Source organism: Nicotiana tomentosiformis, chromosome 5 (genome assembly GCF_000390325.3).
Source record: "Nicotiana tomentosiformis chromosome 5, ASM39032v3, whole genome shotgun sequence".
Classification (NCBI taxonomy): domain Eukaryota; kingdom Viridiplantae; phylum Streptophyta; class Magnoliopsida; order Solanales; family Solanaceae; genus Nicotiana; species Nicotiana tomentosiformis.
This window is the reverse complement of record NC_090816.1, coordinates 7,889,784-7,916,699: the sequence shown is the minus strand read 5'-3', so window position 1 is coordinate 7,916,699 and position 26,916 is coordinate 7,889,784. Positions and strand designations below refer to the sequence as shown.

The 26,916-nt window shown below is 33.5% G+C and overlaps 3 protein-coding genes across 6 annotated transcripts in view; 1 reads left to right on the top strand and 2 right to left on the bottom strand.

The window, feature by feature from the left end:
• LOC104087487 (hydroxyproline O-galactosyltransferase GALT3) overlaps window positions 1-26,916 on the bottom strand; it is a 172,324-nt gene that overhangs the window by 116,056 nt on the left and 29,352 nt on the right. The window lies entirely within an intron of this gene.
• Window positions 6,051-12,762, top strand: LOC104120972 (pto-interacting protein 1-like). Of its 2 annotated transcripts, none has more exons than XM_009632852.4 (8): window positions 6,051-6,306; window positions 7,802-7,915; window positions 8,443-8,693; window positions 8,783-8,909; window positions 11,493-11,766; window positions 11,914-12,046; window positions 12,148-12,234; window positions 12,422-12,762. In XM_009632852.4, the coding sequence occupies exons 2-8, from the start codon at window positions 7,834-7,836 to the stop codon at window positions 12,548-12,550; spliced, it is 1,083 nt and encodes a 360-aa protein (XP_009631147.1). In that variant the 5' UTR covers window positions 6,051-6,306; window positions 7,802-7,833; the 3' UTR covers window positions 12,551-12,762. The 2 variants fall into 2 exon arrangements, with proteins under 2 accessions (XP_009631147.1, XP_009631149.1); XM_009632854.4 differs by having other exon boundaries at window positions 6,053-6,306; window positions 7,792-7,915.
• LOC104120971 (rRNA-processing protein fcf2-like) lies at window positions 18,540-22,215 on the bottom strand. 3 transcript variants are annotated; one of them, XM_009632851.4, is made up of 6 exons: window positions 22,079-22,215; window positions 21,776-21,997; window positions 21,497-21,557; window positions 20,269-20,346; window positions 20,044-20,159; window positions 18,540-18,992 (listed from the first exon to the last, which is right to left on the bottom strand). In XM_009632851.4, exons 2-6 carry the CDS (start codon window positions 21,994-21,996, stop codon window positions 18,884-18,886), a joined length of 585 nt encoding a protein of 194 aa, XP_009631146.1. In that variant the 5' UTR covers window position 21,997; window positions 22,079-22,215; the 3' UTR covers window positions 18,540-18,883. The 3 variants fall into 3 exon arrangements, with proteins under 3 accessions (XP_009631146.1, XP_009631145.1, XP_070058070.1); XM_009632850.4 differs by having other exon boundaries at window positions 21,776-22,005; window positions 22,079-22,214; XM_070201969.1 differs by having other exon boundaries at window positions 21,776-22,019; window positions 22,102-22,181.

Here is a 26,916-nt window from a genome sequence, read left to right as displayed (position 1 = left end):
CAACTTGTGAGTTTGTTATTGTACAATGGAAGATTGGTCGGGCTGAGTTTAAATTTCGGTTGGTTCCACTCACTTTATGTTTATTTGAACACATATCGACTTGGCTCGACTTGACATCCAAATTAACCGTTACAAACTACTCGATATATTAGTTAAAATATGCGCAAATTAATTTATATACCATCTTTAGAGTAAAAACAATTGCTCATCAAGTAAGAAGAATATATTTAACAAGAAACCTCTAAATTGAGTGATGGGGAAAAAACAAGAAAAAGAGTATTCTTGAATTCTGTTTAATAGAATACTGTTATGAATATATTATATTATGGATGTTCATTTAGTACTCCGTTGTAAATAAGCTTCCTGAAGAAGTTTATCCATATGAGACTCCGCCATAAATACATTTATCTATTTAGTACTCTATTGGAAATAAACTTCCTGAAAAAGTTTATCCTTTCGGTACTCCGCTATGGATAAATATTACCCATGATAGAAGATTATCTATATCTGGCACAACAGTTTAGAGCAGCAGCTTACAAGCAGCTTGCAGTAGCAGCTTACACACCAGCTTACAGTAGCAGCTTCCTTTCTTCTATAAATAGAGGAGAATTCAATTCATTATGTACATAAGTTTGAAATTTGAATAATATATTAGTTTCTCTCTATACTTGTCTTTACTTTACAGTCTTTATTTTATAACACGTTATCAGCACGAGACTCTGCCATCTCGAGAAAATACTTTGAAAGTATCAGAGGTACGAACTTTCTTTTTCTAAATAATGTCAAATCTTTCTAAACTTGAGTTTGTAGCCCTGGATATATCGGGCAAAAGCTACATGTCTTGGGTGCTTGATGCCGAAATTCATCTTGATGCGATGGGTCTGGCAGACACCATCAAAGATAAAAAGCAGGCATCAAACCAAGACCGTGCCAAAGCAATGATATTCCTACGCCATCACCTTGATGAGGGTCTGAAAATGGAATATCTTACTGTTAAAGATCCAGTCATACTATGGAGTAATTTGAAAGATAGATATGACCACCTGAAGATGGTCATTCTTCCACAGGCACGTTATGATTGGACTCATCTAAGGCTACAAGATTTTAAATCTATCAGTGAGTATAATTCTGCTATGTTTAGAATTATTTCCCAATTGAAACTATGTGGTGATAATATTACTGATCATGATATGTTGGAGAAAACTTTCACCACTTTTCATGCCTCGAATATGCTCCTGCAGCAGCAATATCGTGAGATGGGATTCAAAAAGTATTCTAAACTTATCTCACATCTTCTTGTAGCCGAGCAACATAATGGGCTATTAATGAAAAACCATGAAAGCCGACCTACTGGTTCTTGTCCATTCCCTGAAGTGAATGAGACGAACTTCCACCAAGCTAAACGTGGAAGAGGACGTGACCCCAGTCGTGGTCATGGCCGTGGTCGGGGAGAAAACTCTAATCGTGGTAATAATAATGCACCAAAGAACCCTCCTCACCACCAGCAGTGGAAAAGGAAGGAACAAAAGCATGAAGCGGTACAAGTAGCAAAGCTAGAAAATGCATGCTATAGATGTGGAGGAAAAGGGCACTGGTCACGTACATGCCGTACGCCAAAGCACCTGGTTGAGCTGTATCAAGCTTCCCTGAAGAAGACAGAGAAAAATGCTTAAGCAAATTTTATTTCTGAAGATAATTTAGACTTCATGCATTTGGATGTAGCTGATTACTTTGCACTCCCAGAAAGAGAAACAAGTCATGTGATCGGTAGTGAATATGTAGAGATGTAAATATTTTAATTTTTGTTATTTGTAGTGGATAGTATAGTTATATAATTGTTGTACATAAATAAAAGTTATAATGTTTACAATCATATTTATTTTGTTTATGTCATTTTGAAGAATATGGATAATCCTCAAATTATGTTTGGATCAAAGACCAATCATGAAGATATTTGTGTAGTTGATAGTGGAACAACTCATGCCATATTCAAAGATCAGAAATACTTTTCTTATTTGCATAAGGAAAAAACAAATATTTCTACAATTTCTGGTAATATAAGTTTGATTGAAGGCTCCGGAAGAGCTATTGTATTTTTGTCTAAGGGAACAAAACTTATTATCGACAATGCATTGTACTCCTCCAAGTTCCGAAGAAACTTATTGAGTTTTATAAATATCCGCCGAAATGGGTATCATGTTGAGACAATAGATAAAATGAATGTGGAATATCTTTGTATTACAAAGAATATTTCTGGCCAGAAATGCATTGTAGAAAAGTTACCAACTTTATCTTCTGGCTTATATTATTCAAAGATTAGTACAGTTGAAGCATATTCTACCAGAAGTTTACTGATTCAAATACTTTTGTGCTTTGGCATGGCCGTTTGGGCCATCCTGGATCAATAATGATAAGACGAATTACTGAAAATTCAAGTGGGCATCCATTAAAGAACCTGAAGATTCTTACAAATAATGAATTTTCTTGTGATGCTTGTTATCAAGGCAAAATGATCACTAGACCATCACCAATGAAGGTTGGCATTGAGTCCCCTACCTTTTTAGAACGTATACATGGGGATATATGTGGACCTATTCACCCACCAAGTGGGTTGTTTAGATATTTTATGGTCCTAATAGATGCATCTTCAAGATGGTCTCATGTGTGCCTATTATCATCTTGCAACCTGGCGTTTGCAAAGTTATTAGCCCAAATAATTCGATTAAGGTCACAATTCTCAGATTATCCTATAAAGGCTATTCGCCTTGATAATGCTGGAGAATTCTCATCTCAAGCTTTTGATGATTACTGTCTATCAGTTGGGATAAAAGTTGAACATCCGGTAGCTTATGTTCATACTCAAAATGGCCTTGCAGAGTCATTTATTAAACGACTGCAATTGATAGCAAGACCACTACTTATAAAAACAAAATTGCCCACTACTGTTTGGGGCCATGCTATCTTGCACGCAGCATCACTTATCCATCTCAGACCAACACATTATAATAAATATTCTCCGTTACAATTAGTTTTTGGTCATGAACCAAATACTGCTTATCTACGAATTTTTGGATGTGCTGTATATGTGCCAGTAGTACTACCACAGCGCAGTAAGATGGGCCCCCAAAGAAGGTTAGGAATATATATTGGGTTTGAATCACCCTCTATTATTCGTTATCTTGAACCATTGACGGAAGATTTATTTACTGCTCGATTTGCAGATTGTCGATTTGATGAAATAAATTTCCCACAATTAGGGGGAGAGAGAAAAGAAAATCAAAAGAGAAATTATGTGAAAAGCTTCATCATTATCTCACTTTGATCCACGTACCCCTATATGTAATTAGGAGGTCCAGAAGATCATCCATTTACAGAATATAGTAAATCAAATGCCAGATGCATTTACTGATTTGAAAAGGATAACTAAGTCACATATCCCTGCAGAGAATGTACCTATCCAAATTGATGTCCCAGCAGGACCATCTATTAGTATGAGAGCTAGTGAACCTAAAGCACGCCTGAAGCGTGGTAGGCCTATGAGTTCTAAGGATCGAAGTCCTAGAAAAAGAAAATCGACAAATGATCAAAATGATATTATGAAGGGATCTCGTAAAGAGACCCAAGATCTGATTAGTTATGAGATTCCTGAAGAAATCAATAAACCCGAGACTCAAGTGAGCGAAGAACTTTTAATAAGTTCTACTAGTGATGGGATTAATTTAAATCGATCTGAAATAGTAGTGGATAATATTTTTACATATAATATTGCACTTAACATTATGCAAGATAGTGAGGATTTTGAACCCCGATCTGTCGAAGAATGTCAACAAAGATCTGATTGGTCAAAATGGCAAGGGGCAATTCAATCAGAATTGAACGCACTTGCTAAAAGAGAGGTCTTTGGACCAGTAGTCCAAACACCTGCTGGTATAAAACCAGTTGGTCATAAATGGGTTTTTGTGCGAAAAAGAGGAATGAGCAAAATGAAGTTGAAAGATACATGTCGCACAAGGATTCTCACAACGACCTGGAGTCGATTATGCAGAAACATATTCACCCGTTATGGATGCCATAACAATTCGATATCTCATCAGTTTAACCTTACGTGAAAGGCTTGAAATACATATGATGGATGTGGTTACAGCTTATCTGTACGGGTCACTTGATAATGAAATTTACATGAAAATTCCTGAAGGATTTAAAATGCCTGAAGCATATTTAAAATCTCGGGAAATGTACTCAATCAGATTACAAAGATCTTTGTACGGTTTAAAACAATCTGGGCGCATGTGGTATAATTGCCTTAGTGAATATTTGTTAAAAGAGGGTTACATAAATGATGTTATTTGTCCATGTATTTTTATAAAGAAAATGGCATTAGAATTTGTTATACTTGCTGTTTATGTTGATGACATAAATCTTGTTGGAACTCCAGAAGAGCTCCAAAAGGCAATTGAATATCTTAAGAAAGAATTTGAGATGAAAGATCTTGGAAAGACAAAACTTTGTCTTGGACTGCAAATTGAATATTTAGCAAATGGGATCTTTATGCATCAATCTGCCTATACAGAAAGGGTCTTAAAACGCTTTTACATGGACAAAGCGCACCCATTGAGTACACTAATGGTTGTTCGATCACTTGAAGTGAATAAGGACCCGTTTCGACCTCCAAAAGAGTATGGGGAACTCCTGGGTCCTGAAACACCCTATCTCAGTGCAATTGGTGCACTTATGTATCTTGCTAATGCTACAAGGCCTGGCATAGCATTTTCTGTTAATTTACTAGCAAGATATAGCTCTTCTCCTACACGGAGACATTGGTACGGGATTAAGCATATATTGCGATATTTAAAGGGAACTCTTGATATAGGTTTGTTTTATGCTAACAAAGATAGTGCAGATCTTGTTGGCTATGCAGATGCAGGTTATTTATCTGATCCCCATAAAGCTAGATCTCAGACCGGGTACGTATTTACATGTGGAGGTACTATCATATCATGGCGCTCCACAAAACAATCTATTGTTGCTACTTCTTCAAATCATGCTGAAATAATAGCCATTCATGAAACAAGTAGGGAATGCGTATGGTTGAGATCAATAATTCATTTTATTCGAGAAAAATGTGATTTGGAATGTAAGAAAAGACCCACAATTTTATACGAAAATAATGCTGCATGCATAGCCCAATTGAAGGGAGGATATATAAAAGGAGATAGAACGAAGCACATTTCACCAAAATTATTCTACACACACGATCTTCAGAAAAATGGTGACATTGATGTGCAACAAATCCGTTCAAGTGACAATCCGGCAGATTTATTCACCAAATCTTTACCAACTTCAACTTTTGAGAAGATGGTATACAAGATTGGAATGCGGAGACTTAAATATTTGAAACAAGGTTTTCATCAGGGGGAGTAAAATACGCGATGTACTCTTTTTCCTTATTAAGGTTTTTTCCCACAGGGTTTTCCTTATAAGGTTTTTAATGAGGCAACTAGCAATGCATATTACTAAATATGTGTATTCTTTTTCCTTCACTAGAATTTTTTTTCACGGGGTTTTTCCTAGTAAGGTTTTAACAAGGCACATTATCTTTTAATGAACATCCAAGGGGGAGTGTTATGAGTATATTATATTATGGATGTTCATTTAGTAATCCGTTGTAAATAAGCTTCCTGAAGAAGTTTATCCATATGAGACTCCGCCATAAATACATTTATCTATTTAATACTCTATTGAAAATAAGCCTCCTGAAAAAGTTTATCCTTTCGGTATTCCGTTATAGATAAATATTATCCATGATAGAAGATTATTTATATCTGGCACAACAGTTTAGAGCAGCAGCTTACAAGCAGCTTGCAGTAGCAGCTTACACAGCACCTTCCTTTCTTCTATAAATATTGGAGAATTCAGTTCATTATGTACATAAGTTTAAAGTTTGAATAATATATAAGTTTCTCTATAATTGTCTTTACTATACAACCTTTATTTTATAACAAATACAATTATTGTGAAAAGATAAACAGGGGCATAATACAGAACTCTGTGTGTGTGTGAGAAGAAGTCAAGGCCAACAAAAGAGACAGAGCAACTAGCCAAACTACGCTCTTTCCTTTATACTGTTTCCGTTTCTATTATACTTTTCTCACTCTGATTCATTCAATTCAATACATATTATTTCTATATTTGACTCCCTTTATTAGTCTCTCTTCCATTTCTATCTCAGTCTTCAGATCACATTTTCTTTCACTTCACAACCAATTTTGTCATCGCGCGTTGTTTTCGAAGCCGATTGCCTCTAAGGTTAGTCCTCGTAAATTTTCCCCTTTTTTGAGTCTATTTTTGTTCGACAAAACTACGAGATCGTGCTGATTTAAATTTTTTTGGAACAATTATGTATTAATTTTTTATATTCGTGTGTTAATTTTACTGTGATTGCGGTGTATTTCAGTTACCTGTCATAGTTAGAGGGTTGTTAGATTAATTTTTCTAATAGGATTTAACTTATATGCACTTACACTGAATTTTACAGTATTAGTATAATTTAACATGTTACTTACCCTTTATTCAATGTTATCAACTAATTGTATTAAATAGAAAAAATTGCAATTAAATTTTTAAGTGATCTGGTTGTTGTAATAAGTATTTACTTACATTGTCAGTACATAGAACTTCAACTCTTTTAATAATCGAGAAATTTGCTGTTTCCATTAGTGTTATTATTATGTTTTGTTTTGTTTGAGGGTTATGAGATTGTAATGGACCAGTGAAATGTGAGGGAAGATATCAGTAATTTATTTTAAGTGACTTAAAGAGAGGAAGAAAAGGTCTTTATGGAAATGAAAAGCAATTTGATAATGGTTTTTTCCCTTTCTATTGTGTTTCTTTGTTTGAATATCTTAAATGAGGGTTCAAAGCAGTTGTCTTTCTGGGTGCATTTATGCTAATAAAGTGATTGTATCTTATAAAGGTGAAAATACCAAAAGCTTGCTCTTTTGATTAGTTTCAATTATGAGCATCTGGCGGATGTAGGCTATAAAATATAGGTTCGGTAGAACCCAATAGTTTTGGCTCAAACCTTATAGTATATGTTAAGAGATTCATTTAATTCATATCCCAGTGCTAGCACTTGAGGTTGCTGTTCTATAAGTTCAAATCCTGGATCTCTAAATCGAGCATGACTATTCCGGAAAATAATTTGTAAATCCTATGATATGGTGACATTTTCTCTAGAACGCAGAGAAAGAAATATAACTATTGCAGATTGAGATATGGGATGTTAAGTAAAGAGTTGGTGCATCTCTTGACGCCAACTCTTTAATAATTTAGGTTCCATTGATGTATATCCTAGTCATTTTACCATATTTCTTGTCTTATATCCACTAAAATGCACATTCGTCAGTTATTACAGTGAGACCATATCATGTAAGTGCAATTCACTTAGGTTTATACATTAAAATATTCTTTTCCGTCTTAATTAGCCTATGACGTTGGCTTTCTTTTTCTCTATGATATGTTGATGTGCATAGTTTCTGCCTTTTTCCATGAGTGCCATACAAACATTCATTATATGTTAGTAGAAGCATTAGATAACATCATAATGTTGTTATTGATCTTTCACCTAGCCTGTTTGATATTGTTGATGACATTGGTGAACATTTTCGATTTATGGAGCAGAGGAATTGCTGTGTTTCAGAAAGATTTGGACTTTGTATTATACCACTGATTAGGAGTCCTGTTTATGTGTTCTAAAGACACCCTATATAACTTTTTTAACTTTGTGACTAGTATTTTCCAGAATATCTCAAGGGTATAGGAAGAAGGAAAACTATGGGCTGCTTTGGTTGTTGTGATGATGATGACATGCACAAAGCTGCTGATCATGGACCATTCATGACCAATAATTCAGCAGGTTAATTTCCTCCTCCTGTTTTCTTTTAGTAACATCACAAACTATGGGGAATGATAAGTTTGGCCGCAAGGGAGGGGCGGGTGGGTAGTGTTTTTACTCTAAGTATTTCTGGGATTGAAGCTCAATGTTAACCACTGAGCACTGAGATATGATTGATTGTCAATTGAGTTGGGAAGAAATAATCTATTCTCCACAGCAGGTTTATAAATAAACTAGTTCCAGCATCTTGGAAGCTCAAAGATCGTGATGTTTGTATTTAGTGTCTTTGTGATGACACGGTGTGGAACAGATGCATATTGTGCAAACATGTTTCTCACCTCAATCTTTCAATTTAACCATATTAAACTGATAAATAATCAGTTAAAACATGTAGTGTTTGGTTCATTGCTTTGGTTTTACTCCTATCCTATGGAAATGCTTTCTTTAGATAATATCCTGCTTCAATTTACTGGGAGTTTTCATCTTTATTTTTTTCCCGATAGGATTTCTTGTTTTCACTCCTCATTAACCGGAGAAAATTCTCTTAGGCTACAATGCAGGGCAGCGTGCAACAGAAAGTGCGCAGAAGGAGACACAAACTGTTAACATCCAGCCCATTGCTGTTCCTTCTATAGCTGTTGATGAGTTAAAGGACATCACAGACAACTTTGGTACAAAAGCCTTGATAGGTGAAGGTTCATATGGAAGGGTATACCATGGTGTCTTGAAAAGTGGGCGGGCTGCAGCCATTAAAAAGTTAGACTCGAGTAAGCAGCCCGATCGAGAATTTTTGGCGCAGGTCTGGTCAATTGTATTGTCCTACTTTGACTAACCTATATTATACGTAAATTTCTTACCGTTGCTTGGATATGATGTAACCCGTCGCAGGTTTCTATGGTATCAAGATTAAAACATGAAAATGTGGTTGAATTACTCGGTTATTGTGTGGACGTTGGTCTTCGTGTGTTGGCCTATGAGTATGCCCCAAATGGATCTCTTCATGACATTCTTCATGGTTAGTTTACTATAAGCCGTTGTAGAGCTATTCTATGCTTCTCAATTGGAACTCAAACTGGTTGATTTGTTAATAGCTTTGTGTGGATTTGGAAGTTCATATGTAAACGGGTCAAGTTCAAATTGAATTTCATGACCATTCGTGATAGATTGTGTTTGGAAATGATTACAAATTCCAAATCCAATTAGTTCATGTGTCATAGCACCTCCCTCAAAAAGTGATCAAAGCTCCTCCCCAGCTTTATCCTCCTTTTTTGTGGTACCTTGCCTTGCCTTTTTTTTTTCCTGACATGTGTCATGAAAGAGTTTTGTAAAGTTTCTCTAATCAAGAGTAAACTTTCCCGAAGACTTCCTCATATATTGTGCTAAAGAACCCTTAGGAGTCGTTCGGTACAATAGTGGGATATCCCAGGATATTCCATGGGGTGGGATATCTCATGGGATTAGTTATCCCACCTTCTGTGTGAGATAACTAATCCCACCATTTTAGTGTAAAAGTTATCCTGGGATTAGCTAATACCCCAAACCAAACATGGGATAAGTTAATCCCAAATTTTATCCCTGGATTATTATTCTTATCCCATGTACCAAACGACCCCTTAAGGTTTTCCTTTTTACTTTCAGATTTTATTATTTGCTTTTTCCTATTGTATACTTGCATATACTTTTTGTTCTTTTGTCCTCTCGCTAAAACATATTCCATCATAAGTTCCATTTATTACATAGTTTGACTATGCAGATAGTTTTCTTTCTTTCTTTCTTTCTTCTCAGCCCGGTGCACAAAACATCCCGCATTCACACAGGGTCTGGGAAAAGGCCCCCCCAAGGGGTGTGATATAGACAACCTACCCTAATTCAAGCATTACTGGCTGCTTCTACGGCTCGAACCCATTACCTATATGTTACACGGAGTACTTTACCGTTGCTCTAAGGTTCCCCTTCACTATGCAGATAGCAAAATTTTTTATTTTACATACTATTTGTTAGTGATAGGACTTCAGAAAATGATAAGTTGGTTAAAATGAAAAGATGTCTATTGTCTACATAGTAAGTTTTAAGTTCCTCAAGTCGAGCGGCTATCAATCGTGGCTCGATGAGAGAAAGGTTAAACTCATACTTGTTTAATTGGACCTAGATTTTGGTAATTTGGCTTTCGATGTAAAATTCTGTCCAATAATGTTTTTTGCAAGGTTGTTTTAAAACATTTTGGGACATCAAAAATTGGACGGGAGGGAAGTGTGCATTGAGTTGAGATAGAGGGTACAAGGGATACCTAAAGCTAGAATGTCATTGCTTCTTCTTTATCCAGAAAAAAAATGTCATTGCTTCTTTTTTCTCTTTGGTCCTTCCATTCCCCTAATAGTTTTCTTTTGATAGTCTAAACTTGAAAAGATTGTTTGCCACAAATGTTATTGGACTTGGGCCACTTTATTGGTCAGAGATCAGAAGGAGAAACAATCAAGGAAAGAGGGAGAGGCAGGGAGCTTGAAGTGGCTTCCATATCATGCTGGTGAAGCTTCATAGAGTTTCCTTGTGTGTGTGTGTGTGTGAGTGAGAGAGAGAGAGAGAGAGAGAGAGAGAGAGAGAGAGAGAGAGAGAGAGAGAGAGAGAGAGAGAGAGAGAGAGAGAGAGAGAGAGAGAGAGAGAGGGAGGGAAAGATGGCCAATATATTCTTGACCCAACGCAATGAGTGGAATTTGATCTCTGTCTTTAGAATGCCCTTATTACTCTTCAAAATCCAATCTAACCCACCTTGTCCTTGTTTTAGTTTCAGCCATTACCGCCGCTCCTTAAGGTAATAGAAAAGGGTAAACTCCTAGTAGTTTGAAAGTTGATCATTATCCTGCTAAGTCTATTAAATCCTTTCCCCTCTCTATGCGTAAATTTAATTCATGAAAACTGGCCTAAAGGTGCTTTAGGGTCATATTTACCCACCCATTTCCGATGTTAAACAAAAATAAACTTCTATCCACTGCCGTTGCTTTTTTAAACAGAAATTGTTGTCATTTGCTAAAGGAACATGTATCTCTTTGAACAGAGCAAAACCTTTACATGCCTTTATTTTGTTTCTTTTTAAAAGGGCAGCCCTGTGCACGAAGCATCCCTCGTTCATGCAGGGTCCGGCGAAGGGCCACACCCCCAAGGGGGTGTAATGTAAGAAGCCTACCCTAGCACAAGCATCACTGGCTGATTCCACGGCTCGAACCCGTGAGCTATAGGTCATATGGAGACAACTTTACCGTTGCTTTTTCTGGCAGTATTGATGTCTTGTTTCATTTGGGAGCTTTTGATTGTGTGTCTTCTTCTTTATGTATGGCTGATCATACTCATATTTTGACCTTTTGGAACAACTTTTGATTGTGATGGTTTTGTCTTAGCGAAGTTAATGTGTCAGTGCGTCTCATACCTAATGCTAATAACCATTTTGACTGCCTATTTTTATGACATTTATTGTAGCAGCCTCCTTAAATTACCTAGACTATAAATTATTAATATGACTAAACTGACAGTTTCATCTTTCCTAATTTTGCTAATCTAGATTCTAGCTGAAGATTGCGAATAACTTTTCATTCTGTGGTTGCAGGACGAAAAGGCGTGAAAGGTGCACAGCCAGGGCCGGTATTGTCATGGGCACAACGAGTTAAAATTGCTGTTGGGGCTGCAAAAGGGCTAGAGTACTTGCACGAAAAAGCACAGCCGCATATCATCCATCGTGATATTAAGTCTAGCAATGTTTTACTCTTTGATGATGATGTTGCTAAAATTGCGGATTTTGATTTATCAAATCAAGCTCCTGATATGGCAGCACGTCTTCACTCTACACGTGTTCTTGGAACCTTTGGTTATCATGCTCCTGAGTGAGTCCAGTTCTTAATGTGTAATACAAATATACAATGAACTTGGCTAATTAACTAAATAAAGGAATTTAGCTCATGTTTCATAAGTAAAAGTCCCAAGGGTCATTCATTTTTTATGCTGATTGGACTTACCTCCTTGTGTTGCAGATATGCAATGACTGGTCAGCTGAGTTCAAAGAGTGATGTTTACAGCTTTGGTGTTGTACTCCTTGAACTCCTTACTGGCCGTAAACCTGTTGATCATACATTGCCACGTGGCCAACAGAGTCTTGTGACATGGGTATAGCCTTAAAGATACTGGCATTGCTATATCTGATGCACCATTCTTTAGTTGAATTCCTTTGATTTGCAAATCTGACGATTCATACTATTTGTTATCAGGCAACACCAAGACTTAGTGAAGATAAAGTGAAGCAATGTGTTGATGCTAGACTGGGTACAGAATACCCTCCTAAAGCCGTTGCAAAGGTATGTCACTAGAAGCAGAAATTTTTTGACTACTGCAGCTCTAATCCTTCCTCTTCTCCTAAGTTATGTTGATTAAAAACGAAAATCAGCATCTAATTCAGGAGAAGATGGAAAATAAAAATTGTTCTACTTTTTCACGTCTTCTTGATTTTCATCAACTCCTATTCAAATCTTCATGGTAAAACAGATGGCTGCAGTTGCTGCTTTGTGTGTGCAATATGAAGCTGATTTTCGGCCAAATATGAGCATTGTGGTAAAAGCGCTTCAACCTCTGTTACATGCTCGATCTGCACCTAGTGAAACATCAAACGTGTGAATTCTCTCCTTTCCTACAGCCACTACTGCATGAAATGATAACGATTAAGATTTGTTTTGTTGAGTTGAAGATGATATTATACTACGAATAGTAGTAGTTATTTGGGAAATCAGCGGACATAGTATGATTTCCCTTTTGCTTTTTCCCTGGTCGATTGAATGTGTATAAATTTATAAATGCACTAATGGAAGTAGCTTTGCCTATTCTTTTCATGGATTGTTATTGATGTCTTGAATATCCTACTATCAGCAAAGTGGATGATCACTAATAGTTTGAAACTTGGGCTTTTCCACAATTGCCAAGATTCCTTTTGCTGATAATGTCACAGTTATGTTTAGCATGAGGATGAAGCATTGAAATAATAATACTAAGTACCAGTGGCGGAGCCAGAATTTTCATTAAGGAGTTTCAAAATATAAAGAAACAAACTTATCAAGGGGTGTCATTACATAATATATATATATATATATATATTTTAAAAAATTACAGAGCTATACAGTGTAATTTTCCGGCGAAGGGACACTCCTTTGGTGCATGTGGCTCCGCCACTGCTACGTATCGACTCTTATAGGTCCCCGGGCCTTTGGTTCAATGGTAAGAACACAACATGTTAGGGAGGGTAAGTGCACGTTACGGGTTTTTTCCCCCAAATTAGGAGGATCTATAGTGTTTTCACACTTTTCCTCCATCGTGATTTAAATTCAGGACCTAACGGTCGTGGGTGGATGTGTTTTACCAACTGAGCAAGCCTCATTTGATTTGTTCACGATGTTTAAAGTTAGAGACTTGTGCGCCAACTGGATTTGGGTTAGAAGACCACATGAGATTTGTATAGTAGGTACAGAGTTCAATTTGTATACGATTGAGGCATAGTTATTGTTGTAGGTATCAAATTCAACTTATGCGATTGAAGCGTAATTATTGTTGTTAGGTATCGGGTCCGAGAAGGAAACCAGCAGTCCCAAGAGGGAGGCAATAAATAGACTATTATATGTAGACCTCAAACTAGTTGCAGCCCGGGCCCAACATATTGAAAATAGCGGAATACAATTGTTTAGATTTTTGGAATTTTTACCTCTTAAGATTTTTTTATTTTTTTATTTTTTTTATTTTTTTTTGTTTGTGAAATAAGGGATGGTTGTGTCCAAATAAAATGTATGATTATCTTGTTTTGTGTTTAGTTGAGTTATGTCTTTTTATTTAATATTTATTACCTTTTACCACCGTGATCTTAATTACGCAATGGCATTAGACCCCTGCTGAGCACGGACCCAACTTCACCACTAAAATTAAGGAAATTAAACTAAAATTTTAAATTCTTCTATTTTTCCTTTTTATTTTACAATGTCATATTATTTATGAAAAAAATGCATTTCAAAATTTTCTACTATGAGAAGCTTCCATACGGATCGTAGAAGCTTTTATAGTTTAAGAAAATAATTTTTGTTACTAAAAGTTTTTTTTTATTTCAAAGATAAATCTTGACAAAATCTCTTCATCTTTTTTGAAAATTGTATTATATCTTATTACTACTCAATATAACCTATTTGTTAGAACCAAATCAATGCTTATTAACTTCTTTCTTCAGTAGATATATTTTAGTATTTAAGAAAAGTTGGTAGACAGTAACAAAGTATATTTTTCTTTTACAGATATGTCTTGATAATCTAACTTCGTCTCTTAATTTGCTAGCCTGAGTCCAACGGCAAAAATTCCTTTTTAGTTTTTTATCTCTCAATTTTTTTCATTTATTTGAGATACAATCATTTATTTGATTGCATTTAAAAAAATATATCACTTAAACTTTCCCCTTGTCTTTCAAACAAATGCTTTTTTCTTTTTCTTATTTTTGCTGAAATTGTATTCACAAATTTCTCTATGATAACGTTTTTGAAGTTAAAACAGTTTTAATGTATTCGTACATATGTAAAAAGCCAGTTTTTCGGTTTTTCTATCTTTTTGAATAGTTAATAATTCAAATAGAGGTATCCTCCAAAAAAATTTAATTCAAATAGAGGTCAGTAATATCTATTGTGTTTCTCTTTATTACTCGTTAGAAGTTAAAATTTTACAATGTGTTGAAAAATTCTTTTCTTCGCTCGGCATAATTAATAAATATGATAGTCATGTTTTGGTAAATAAAAGATCTTCTTTTAGCCACCCTTTTCTCCAACTTGGATATTTAGTTTACTCAATACATGACATCTCTTTTTTTTTTTTTTTTTTATCTGTTTTGATTTGATATAAACAAATGTCCCATGAATATTAGTCTTAGTAGAGAAACCACAATAAGTCACCATTAGATTTTATAAATTCATAATTGTATATCATCAACTCGCGATAAATAGTATCTTTTAATATGAATTAATGCTTTAATTGAGATTTTTAGAATGAATTCATGTACAATTATTCTCATTAAGAAAAACTTATTTATATAATATCAAGATAGCCATTTGGTACATAGATCAAATATATTACAAGATCTTGAGATAAGAAATCCAACTTATATCATTTTATATAACTTCTATACATTTATAAATGTGTGCCTATTTGCAACTCTTTCATTTCAATCCCTTGAAAAATTGAAGTGATGTGAATTTTGTATTAATTTTTATGCTGAATGTAATGCCTTTATCCTCTATTTTGTATTTTCACCATTTTCATATATTATTTATTAGTTAAATATTACCATTTATTAGTTTATTCTCTATTTTCCTTGAGATTATACAAAACAAAATACAAAAATCTAAAATATTTGCTTAGAACCATTCACTTACTTTAAAATTTGTATCAGATATTAAGTAGTTGAAACATTAGATATTAGAAATTGTCTAGTAAGCATCCGACTCCACTTTATTTCTTATTGTCAGAAGCAATACCCTTTTTTTTGTAATATTCTGTAAATTAATTAGCTGACCTACTCCAAACTCTGTTATTCATTTAAATCGCATAGAATATAACTAATGTATCATATTATAATATTAAAGTGTAATGTAATATATATAAGCAAACGTAGACTACACTAAATATTCAAGAATTCGATACCAAGAAATTGACATCTCAAAAAATAAATTAATTTGGATAACGTATGAAATTATGTAATTCTTCAACTTAAACCCGACACTATTTGTCAATTAAGAAAAAACGAGTAGCAATAACAATAGAACAAGTAATTCAATTCGCTTTAACACTAAACATTCACAATAATATTTTCCCATATATTAATGCAATAAGATATTGGTTTTAAAAGCTCATCAAAAATAGTTAGCATCATAATATAGTGGGCATTCCGTGAGTAAATTTTATGAATGGTCATTCAATTTTGTATTCATTACCCCAAAGTCACTTTTTTTGTTACGTAAAAGTCATTTAATTTTGTGTTCATTACCCAAAAATAACTTTTCTTTCTTTAATTACACAAAAAATATTTTACTATGCTCTGGTTATCATAATAGTCACTTTGCTTAGATTTTACAGACCTTTCACCTGAAAAGTCTATTATGTCCTTGACATTATAAATCCTCTCATTTATGCAACACTTTCTATATTATATGCTATATAATATACTTTTACCCAGGTATTTTACTTATAATTAAAATAGCTTAATATTATTTTATTTATTATTTTTATAATATATTTGCACAATTAATTTTTTCTTAATATTAATTTTTAAGATATATAAGTAGCATTATTAAATTTGTCGGTAACATTGTCGTGAACAAATCTCAAGTCCACATTCTTAACCATGCTTAATGAAATATTTTTAATGAAAATTATAAAATCAAAGCTCACTGATTTATCAGCCAAACCATACCCATTAATTCAATAAATAAAATACTTACATTTAGGACAATGACACATCAAATTAATACTTTCAAATAAATAATATTAACGGATAAAGCTTTAAAAAACTTAATATTAAACACGAATATCTTTGAAACTTTTTCTAAAATTCTTATTAACTACAATTAAAGTTATCATTTGTTAAAAAATCTATTTTTATTATTTCAATTAAATATTAAAAGATAAATATTTTTATTATTTTTATATTTAAAATATGTTCATGCTTGAATATGATTAAACAAATTGAGGGCCATGGAAAAAATTAAATGTATGGATATATTATAAAAATAATAAATAAAATATAAAGTTATTTTAATTATAAGTAAAATACCTAGGTAAAAATATATTAAACAATATAAGTATATAATATAGAAGATATTACATAAATGAGAGGATTTATAATGTCAATGGCATAATAGACTTTTCAAGTAAAAGTATTATAAAATTTGGCCAATGTGACTTTTGTAATAAATAAAGCAAAATAAAATAATTTTTGTGTAACAAAAGAAAGAAAAATGACTTTTGAGTAATGAATACAAAGTTGAATGATTTTTACGTAACAAAAAGAAGAAAAATGACTTTTGCGTAATGAACACAAAGTTGAATGACCACCCAGGAAAATTACTCGCATTCAGTTGTCATGAAAAAGCATTGAATGTCTAATTATACATGTCGGATCCACTTAATTTGTTATAGTTAGTGCTTTAACAGGAAAGAGAAACACGAGTGATTTTATGGTGTGCCTCACACAACTGATATTAGTTGTCTGAGGTCTTTTTTATTTAATATATTTGTGGACTCATATCTTATATATTTGGTTCCATAAAATTTTGGGATCACAAAATTCAGCCGATATCCGATACTTATATTGGGACCCGACTAAGTTCGAATTCGCGCCGAAAAGTCTCACATTGAGGGGTAAAACGCTCTCTAACAAAGACGATTCCATACCCAGGAACTCGAACCCGAGACCTCTGGTTAAGATTAAATGAGTACTTATCACTTCATCACAATCCTCGGTCGTGGAGTGGGCAATAGTGAAAGCCCACCCGCTACCCTCTCAAAATTGAATGCTACTCTTTAGTCTTCAATCAGTTCGGCTGGAATGGATAGAGTTTGTTTCAGTTGACTTGTCGAAATCTTTCAACTACTATTTAATTACTAGTTCTCATCTTTAAAAGTTCAGAAAACACATAATACACGTCATGTACCTATGGATCTAATGGAGTTGACAGTGACGGACCCACGATTTCATCTAGTAGGTTCAAAATACAAAAAAGTAAATATATAAAAATGTCTACAAAATATTTTTTTATTAAAATGATGTAATTTTCTTTACCTAAATTGTATATATATGGACAAAGCGTTCCTAATCTAAAAAAGACAACTTTTATGTTGTATGTACAGAAAAAAAAAGTGAGTGCTGTATATAGTGAAAAAAGAGCACCCAAATGTAGCTGTCTGGTTTCGAACTCGGGACACCCTAGAAAACTCAGTGTATTATAAGTGGGGTCAAAATATTTTATAACAGCGTTATCTGGAAGAAAGGTAAAATATACTTATATATACACATTGTTATTTTTCGACAAAGCGGATTCATATAAACCCTCTTGACCCTACGTGGGTTCGCCCCTGATGGAGTATGAGGAGAACCGTGAGCATGACGTCTCGGATTTAAATTCCAGTGAAGACAAAAAACACTAAGTGATTTCTTCTCATATGTCCAAGTCTTGGTGGATAGCGTTACCGGTACTTGTGCTAGTGGAAGATAGCAGGTACTTGATAAAATAGTTAAGGTATGCGCAAAAGGATCCAAACACCACTTTCAACCGTTAAAACACACACACACACACACACACAAAACTGGGCATTTAGCGACTAGTGTTGTGAAAATTGGTTTAAAGATGTAGGAAATTGCAAAGCTTTTATCAACTCGTTAGACCCTTGTGTGCTTTCTCCATCGAGGAGTACGTACAATGTATCTAAGTGCGTAATTAGTCCTGAATTTAATTAAAAGAGCATTTGCAAAATGTCTTCCAACAATAAAACAAAACATCCTGAAACAGTAACAAAAAACCAATTTGTTCTCAAATCTAAACACAAGTCAATAAATTCTTCATGGTGCAAAATGCAAATGATGTCTAGGTTTAGCGGAATAACAACGGAATAATTAGACTACGAATAATTTGGGGCGTACAACTAATAATCCGTGCCAAGTTTAAGTTTTTTTAAAGGTATTCTCCCTATGAACATCCTCAGCAAGACAGTTCCAATTTGATAACAATTTCAATTGGATTGCTAAAAACTTGTATTACATGCTGCTGCAATTATGGCATCAGCGATTTTATATGTTCTATCAAACCTGCTAAATTATGTCATCTGGATAATTTTTCTTGAACGTGAGGTACACCTCATAAAAGATATCTAACCTTCTCAATTGGCCAAACAGGGGAAAATGGAAATCACAGTTTTTTAAACACTATGTAAGCTTCAATGCCTTCTTTGCTTTGCGCGCTTCCATGACTGTGAACCTCTAATCTTCCACTTGTCCACTCCACCTGGCCGATTATGTTCTTCAATCTCGCGAACCTTACGTTTTCTGTGTAGCATATGTGGGTCAGAAGGAACATAGTAAGCAGAACAAAGCATGATATGAGCCAATACTTTCTTCAAAATAAAAAGTTACAAGTGAGGTAAAAGTAAAACTGTAGCATTCCTCAACAACTTTAAAAAACCATGCATGTATTATTAATAGAACTCTAGACTGTAGATAGGCAAACTATGTTTTCCCGATTCCTTGTTAACAATAAGTCAATTACCCATGAAAGAATGAGCATGTCCAATGCAATGCAAGCAGGCAAAAAACATAAAATACATAAATTAAACTCCTAACTAAGATTTACAACTCCAGTTCCCTTGTTCTTAAGCTTAGATCTTTGCTTAGTTTGAGTATTTTCCGAACTCAACTGAAATCACAAAAAGGAGGCTTGAGAGCCTGCAAATAAAGCTCAAATTCTTTATAGTTATCATGCTCCACATATCTTAGTATGGTGATACAGATCAATAAGCTCTGAAGGTGAAATGATGAACAAAAATTGATCAATAGCAAAAGAAGATCTAAGGATTCCCTCATTCTCTGAGTATTCTAATGTTAAGATATCAGCTCCCTCACTGTCTGACGGTTAACTTCGAATTCAGTCCGGCCCCCTTTCACCATAACCCCCATCAATTCAACCCCATTACCCATTTTAAGCAAGCATACCTGCCCGACACACATATTGAGAATGTTTTAGTAATAATGAACATCCTTAGCAAGTTCATTTTTTACTTCTGCGAATTGGTGTTTGAGGATTCTTACTATGCATTCAAAGGTATTGTTCTTTTTTCCTCAGGCTCCTTGAAATTCATTGAGCTGAACTTGACAATTAATCAAAAACTAGAAAAGCTTGAGTTGTTAAACTACTGAGAGAGGGATCCTTTATCACTAGCTGCCAACACTGCTAATTTAGAAGAGGCAGGCAAATTCATTCATTCTAACCTGATTAGACACGTGAATCTCCAGCTCAAAACAATACTGCTAGAGTTCTATTGAACAGACCTGCTAAAGTAGTCGCACAGATCCTTAACTTTTATTTATGTTCATGACTTACCTATACAACCCAAGTTTGCGGTCGGAAAGTAGCTCATCAGTAATTGTCGTCTTTCTCTCCTTCTTAGTCAGTCTGCTTGAGTAGTATTCAGATGCTGGCTCTATTACTGTGCCAACCTGCTCAAATTTCAAACCATCAAAGTCTTGCCTCTTCCCAACAGGAAAATAAGATGTTGATAAAAGTGACTGCATGATAAATAAATAGTTTATGACATAATAGACTTGCCTGGAAATATTTAGGTAGTGCTTTTGACTTCAAATCACTTTTCTTGTAGTGCCTTTTTGGATCCATGGCACCCCTTAACTGAAGCAATCAGATTTTTCAGAATTGAGAACTTAGTCGTAAGAGAAATTACTGCAATTAAATGAGGCATAAAAATGGAAAAACTTGGCAATACATCATATGAAAAAGTGGCCATTATGCATGGTTGGATCTTGATAAGTCCATGTTTGGCACATGTACTCAGGACTGTAACTTCACTACTTGTCAACGGAATCCAAGAAAAATTACAGGTAGAACTAGGATTATCGTATTGTGTTGGAGAACATAAAACTTATATACACCAGATGGAATATAACATTTTTGTCTATTTATGTAGTGTGACGGGATATAACAAATGAATCAGAGATGTCAATTAATACGCCTCTTTAGTCTAAGCTTTTTGGGAATTTGTAAAAGAGAACCATAAAAACAAACTTTTTACCCTTTTAAGACCACAAAAATTAGTTAATATGGAACACAAAGCTTGAGAGTGGAGCATCACTAAGTTGCGTTTTTTCTGAAGTATGAGTAGGAGACCATTACACATTCCAATTCTACCTAGCTTACTGATAATGTACAAAGTGTTCAGCGGAAGTAGAGGACTAATCGGCAGCATTGTGAAGTGTACATCTCTATTTTTCTCACTCTCATCTTTACTCAAGGAAATGGTCTATTGATTTTCAACATCTCACAAAACAACTAGGGCTCCTAAGATAGATGAGCCAAGAATTCCCACAGAAATACACTCATCTAAAATGTTTAGCAAATTTGACTATGATTGTTATGAATTAGTTCACAAATTCAAGATCACGTCCTAGACAAGGGACCTTCTTCTTTCTTTTAATAGCAGCAGTAGTAACAAAAAAGTAGCTCCTTCAATATTCTTTAATAAAGTTGTAAACAAAAGCTTAGCCTCATCGTAATCTCTTACATGAAGTGCCAATCACTCCATTTATCTTCTAGAAGAGCGTTTCTTTTGATAAAGTAAGATAATATTATTAAAGCTAGTACCAAGAAGGTGCTTCAAAAGCACAAGGAAAAGTCATACAATGACATTTAGCTTCTAAACGAACGTAAATTCTCCATTCATACATATCTATAAAGTTCACAAGTAACACAAAAACATCAACCTTTCGTCGAGCTATAAAATATGCAAGTAAAAAGAGAGAGACTTTGCAATTAAAAGAATCACCTTTAACAGCTGGAGATCTCTTTTCAGCTCCGGAGTAATTGTTTGTGCAGGCATATCAAACCTAATTAAAAATTTCACAACCAATCCATAACTTTCGTAAGAATTTAAGTTATATACAGTCAGCGTAAACATTTTTTACACTATCAGGTCACCCAAATAATATCAACAAGCATGGCCCGATGGTGTAAAAATACATTATTGGACAGTGTATGTTAAAGCTACAAAAATTCATGATAATAACTATATTGAAATTTGAGGAACTAAAAATTTGAGATATACCAGTTTTTGCCAGCAGTATCCTTGACTTGTTTTCGTAGAAATTTGTTCACCTTTTTAGGATCATTAGGCGGAACAAATAAGCCGTCAATAAGTTCAGAACTAGGTTTGTATAGTGCACTGGTTTCGGCCTCCTTATTGAAGCTGCTCTTTTTGGTACCAAATGATAATTGAGGTAATTTTGGTTCCCATGAAAGTCCAACTACAGGCTTGTTTTCAGGCATTCTGAATTGCTATGAATTTCAAACTAATGAGTAATGGCTTTAATAAATAAGCAAATTTAACCCTAGAAGAAGAGATTCTTACCTTCCGTCGCCGGAGATGGGAACAGAGAGGCGGCGGCTATGGACTTATGAGTGAAAGGCCCAAAAGTGAGAAAACCTATTATTGAATGTCTTGTATCTGTATTTAGACAAGTACAATATCACTTTAGTATTTTAAAATTATGTAATAATTAATTTGGAATATTAAGTGGTGCAAGCAACACTAAAATTATATCCGTGTAATCTATACGTTATAGGTTGGAATCGTAGAAATAGCATCACACTCTTAGGACTCGTTTGGTATGAGAGATAAGGGATAATTAATCTTGGGATTAAATTTGAGATGAGTTTATCTCACGTTTGGTTGGATGAAACTGTGGTATAACTAATCTCGGGATTAGTAATTTCGGAGATTGTAGTGTTTTTTTATTGCTATAGGATGGTGGATAACTAATTACATGTTTATTAATATTTGAATAATTAATCATGAGATAATTTATTTTTCAACTAAACGACCACTTAGGGGTGTGGTCCTTCCCAAATCATGAATGAATATGAGATGTTTGGTGCTCTGCCAAATTAATTTGGAATATTTGTTTGAACCATTTTTGTAAATTTAAACCGGACTGTTGAACTTTGAACTATTAAAAATAAAATAGAATTATTGATTTTTATCGAATAATAAACAACCTTAATCACGATTATGTGCTGTCTTTTTCAGGGTATTGTATCTTTTATACTATTTAAACTATTTCTTTTTATGATTGGTACAAGACGTTCTAGAGAAAGGTCACACTTGCGAAAATTTCTTTTTGGTCAAGAAGAAAACTTAATATTATTATTACTTATAATTAAAAAAATAACTCTAGCACAAGAGTTGAAGTGTTTGAAATTTGGAAATAATTACGAGTTAACAAACTCTAAAGTTCAGCAAATTAGCTAGGCATTTTTTCTCTTCTTTACTAGTACTACCTCCGTTCACTTTTAGTTGTTAAATATTCTAACAATAATTTTTTATTTTCTCTTGTCACTTTTTGCATATCAATTAATAGGTAAATCAACTGTTTTAGACTCTACATTTGTGGGGGCCCCATTTTTTGTTACACTTAATGAGTTATATATAAGTTTAAAAAAAGTTATGTAAAGTAAAAATGTTTGATTTCTTTCTTTAATAAATATAGAGAAGAAGGATTTGTAGCTGTTATGATTTCTGCCAAGGAAATTGTATTTGAAATGAATAATGAACCCGGATTTCGTAAGAAACATGTGATATATATGAAGAAATAATTTGATGAGAATGTTGATAATAAAATCTCAAAATCTCTCGAAGAGTTCTTTAGAGCTTATTACTTTTTATACATAGTAGAGAAAGCTATATTTTCACTTAAGATAAATTTGAACAATTCGAAGCATATGAAAATATTTTTGATTTTCTATTCAGCGGTAAAAAGTTGAGATCACTATATGCAGGAAATTTGAAAAAATATTGCCTTAATTTTGAATATTCCTTAAAGCATAATAATCAATGATGGTTTTGATTTATTTTCTGAATTAAAAATGTCAAAGAAGTTTAATTTATATACTCAATTAAATAAAAAGGTTTTAAAAATAGCTATGTTGCTTATTGAATAATGTTAATAACTCCTACTACTGTTACTTCAGCGGAAATATTTTTTTTGTCAGAATTAAAATTGATTAAAATCTTAACTAAGATCAACAATGCCTCAAGAAAGGTTACATGAGTTAGCTATTTTGTCAATTGAAAAAGACTTATTAGGAGAAATTGATTATAAGAAAATTATTACTCCCTCCGTTTCAATTTATATGAACTCATTTGACTGGGCACGGAGTTTAAGAAAAGAGAGAAGACTTTTGAATTTGTGACGTAAAATGAGGCACATATATTTTGTGTGGCTATAAATCATTACATAAAGGTAAATTGTTGCCAAATAAGGAAAGAAGTCATTCTTTTTGGCACGGATTAAAAAGGAAATAAGTTCACATAAATTGAAACGGAGTGAGTAATAATTTTGCATCTAAAAAAAAAATAGAAAAATAGACTTTAAATAAAAATATAATAACTTTTTTTTAAAGAAAAGTTAAGGCCCCTCGTAAAGTTTGGCTTTATGCCACAAAATTTGTCAGGCCGCCCCTGAATAATGGACAAGTAAAAGTGAACGGAGGGAGTAGTACTTTTATTGGATGAATTGTTTAACAAAACTAAGCAGATCTTATCAATATAACTCTCCTATTTCTTGGCATAAATTGACATTTTAATTTGAGAATAATAGTTTTTAAAAAAGTCTCCTTTTATGCAATGTTCCAATTGGTAAGTTGCCTAGAGATAATCTTAATAAATAACTAAAAAAGGTGAAGAGTAATAGGTATAAAGCAGGAATTTATTGGTTTGTAGAGGAGCATATGTTTAACGAATTATTTGGCATTTTTATTTATTGAAATTATCATAACGTAAATTCATGTTAGTCGGCCTCGAAGCGAATATTGAATATAGATAGAAAACTAAAAAAACAAATAAATTTTATTATTATTTCATTGTACGTTGACATTAGGAATCAATAAATAAAAAAATCAAGTTTTTATTTCTCAACGTTTTAACACATTAAAAAAAGCAGCAAGCTACATCGGGATGCATTAAATGCCATTTCTAAGGCCTTTTACCTAATACAGACTTAAAAATGCATTAAATTTTCTTTCCAATTTTTTAAATTCTTATTTCAATATCCCAAGTTACCATTAAATTTTAGTTCACTAACAAAGGCTTTTCTATACGACTATACCCACCAGAAAACTATTTTGGGTGTCGAAAGTTACAACTTCATAATTTCCTAGTATTTACTATTTGACCCTTTCTATTACTAAAAAACTTCATAATTTTCTTGTATGGTCATAGCATTAAGGAATGTAATCAATTGTCTTTTCAAATTTTTTAGCTTTTATTTTTTATTTTTCAAGTTTTTGACAATATAATTTTCCCTAATATTTTAGATACTTGAATTAAACTACTCGAATCTTCATATCTCTTAATAATACTTTTGACGATAAGAACCAAGGTAGTGCATTGAAACACATGGCTAATATTATATTAACTTAAAAGAATTCTTACAAATATAAATAATTACAGGTTTGCTTTCAAGCATTCCAAGTGCTATAGGCCTACAAGTTTCAACCTAATGAGTAATTGTTTAATAAATAAGCAAATTTAACCATAAATCATTCCGTGACAACAAGGGAGCAATATATAGTACATATTACTCAATACATTCTCGAGACAGTTGACAACAATAGAGAGAAGAAGATGATGGTCTAGGAATGCGAAAAGGTGTAGAATAAGTGAAATTCAAAAGCAGATTAAAAATGAATGAGAAGAAGAGGTTGATGAAGAACGAGAACAAGAGATAAATTTTGAGTTTACTGATTTTGTTAGTGATTATTGAAGATGGTTTATGTCACACCCTTTTTACTACCCCAAAAGGACATGAGGTTAAAGAGTTTTTTCAATTAAAGTGACAAACTTGAATAGGGATTAATTTATTTACAGAGTCGCCACTTGCAATTGATTTTTTGGGTGTTCCAAGTCACCTTTTATTTGAATCTCTAGTCAAAAGAAGATTTGACTCTTTTATTATTGATCTGCAAAACAAAATCCGGGTAAGGAATTCTGTTGACCGGGGAGAAGGTGTAAGGCATTCCCCGAGTCCCGTGGTTCTAGCACGGTCGCTTTATTGACTAAAATTAGCTTGAATTAATTTTGGACAAACTGTGATTTATTGGTTTCCATGTTTTATCTATGTCCGCTTTTATTATTAAAATATAAAATTATCTTTGAAACAAATCGCGTGTGTGAATTTATTTTATTTATTGTGCCAAAATCATGTCACGAGTACGTGTACACAACTAATAATACTTTATTAATTATTAAGATTGTTTTGTCAAAATTGCGTGAATGCATACCTTGATTTATTTTGAGAATCATAATCATGTCACGCGAACGTGTACATAATCATGACAATAAATTATGAGCACGCCTAAAGCTACTACGCATGTTGAGTTATTCCCAAATTAAAACATTTAAGCATTAAAAGTCTATCACTTTTCAATTCTATAGTCACTAATGTTCATTCAAAAAACCAATTCTAACTTTATTCTAAATCAAGCATAAAAACAATTCTTAAAGAGAGAAGTCTTTTGGCCTAAGAATCTAAAATCGCCTTTTTCTAAATATCACTTCTTTTGTCATCAAATTTTTTTATCTTCCTTTCAAGTTATTAAACAAACAGAAGCAATTCGATTATTCGAATATCCCATGTCCAACTCCAAATAAATAACTGTGAGCTCATTTAGTAACTTAACTTATTTTATGAGACAAATCGTATTCAACAATCAGTAATCTTTAAGGCATGCTAACACACATTAATATATGGCAACATTCAAAGATTTTCAAACAGAACAAGAAAACACTTTTATAAAATATTCATCCACTAATAGAATAGTATAAAAATAAAAGTAATTAAGGAACTGGACCTTTTGTGAAGCCAAAATTGATTTTCCAATTGATTAATAACGAAAACTCCTTCAACAAAGTTGTACAATAGAGACAAGTGTCGGACAAGAGCTTCGAGCTAATGAATCCAACCGACCGGACAAGGCAGCGACCAAAATGAGCAGCAAACAAGCTCAACCAACATGAACCTTCAGCCGAAAAACTCCCACGTCAACCTCGACGAACTCGATCCCTTCACTGACCCGTAGAGAGTGTTGTGAGGGAGGACACACTGAGATTTCATGATATTTTGGACTGGTTTCGGAACTGGGGTTTCATGGCTGCATTTTCAGCTGTTTTTGGGCTGAGGAGGGCAAGTT

What these genes read in the sequence shown, in the direction of transcription:
- LOC104120972 (XM_009632852.4), top strand. Translation starts at nt 7,834, where the DNA reads ATGGGCTGCTTTGGTTGTTGTGATGATGATGACATGCACAAAGCTGCT. An exon ending in CATGACCAATAATTCAGCAG is followed by an intron (nt 7,916 to 8,442) that starts GTTAATTTCCTC and finishes AAATTCTCTTAG; the next exon opens with GCTACAATGCAGGGCAGCGT. An exon ending in TTTGGTTATCATGCTCCTGA is followed by an intron (nt 11,767 to 11,913) that starts GTGAGTCCAGTT and finishes CTTGTGTTGCAG; the next exon opens with ATATGCAATGACTGGTCAGC.
- LOC104120971 (XM_009632851.4), bottom strand. Translation starts at nt 21,996, where the DNA reads ATGCCTGAAAACAAGCCTGTAGTTGGACTTTCATGGGAACCAAAATTA. An exon ending in GATACTGCTGGCAAAAACTG is followed by an intron (nt 21,558 to 21,775) that starts GTATATCTCAAA and finishes ATTTTTAATTAG; the next exon opens with GTTTGATATGCCTGCACAAA. An exon ending in CGCAAACTTGGGTTGTATAG is followed by an intron (nt 18,993 to 20,043) that starts GTAAGTCATGAA and finishes TATGCTACACAG; the next exon opens with AAAACGTAAGGTTCGCGAGA.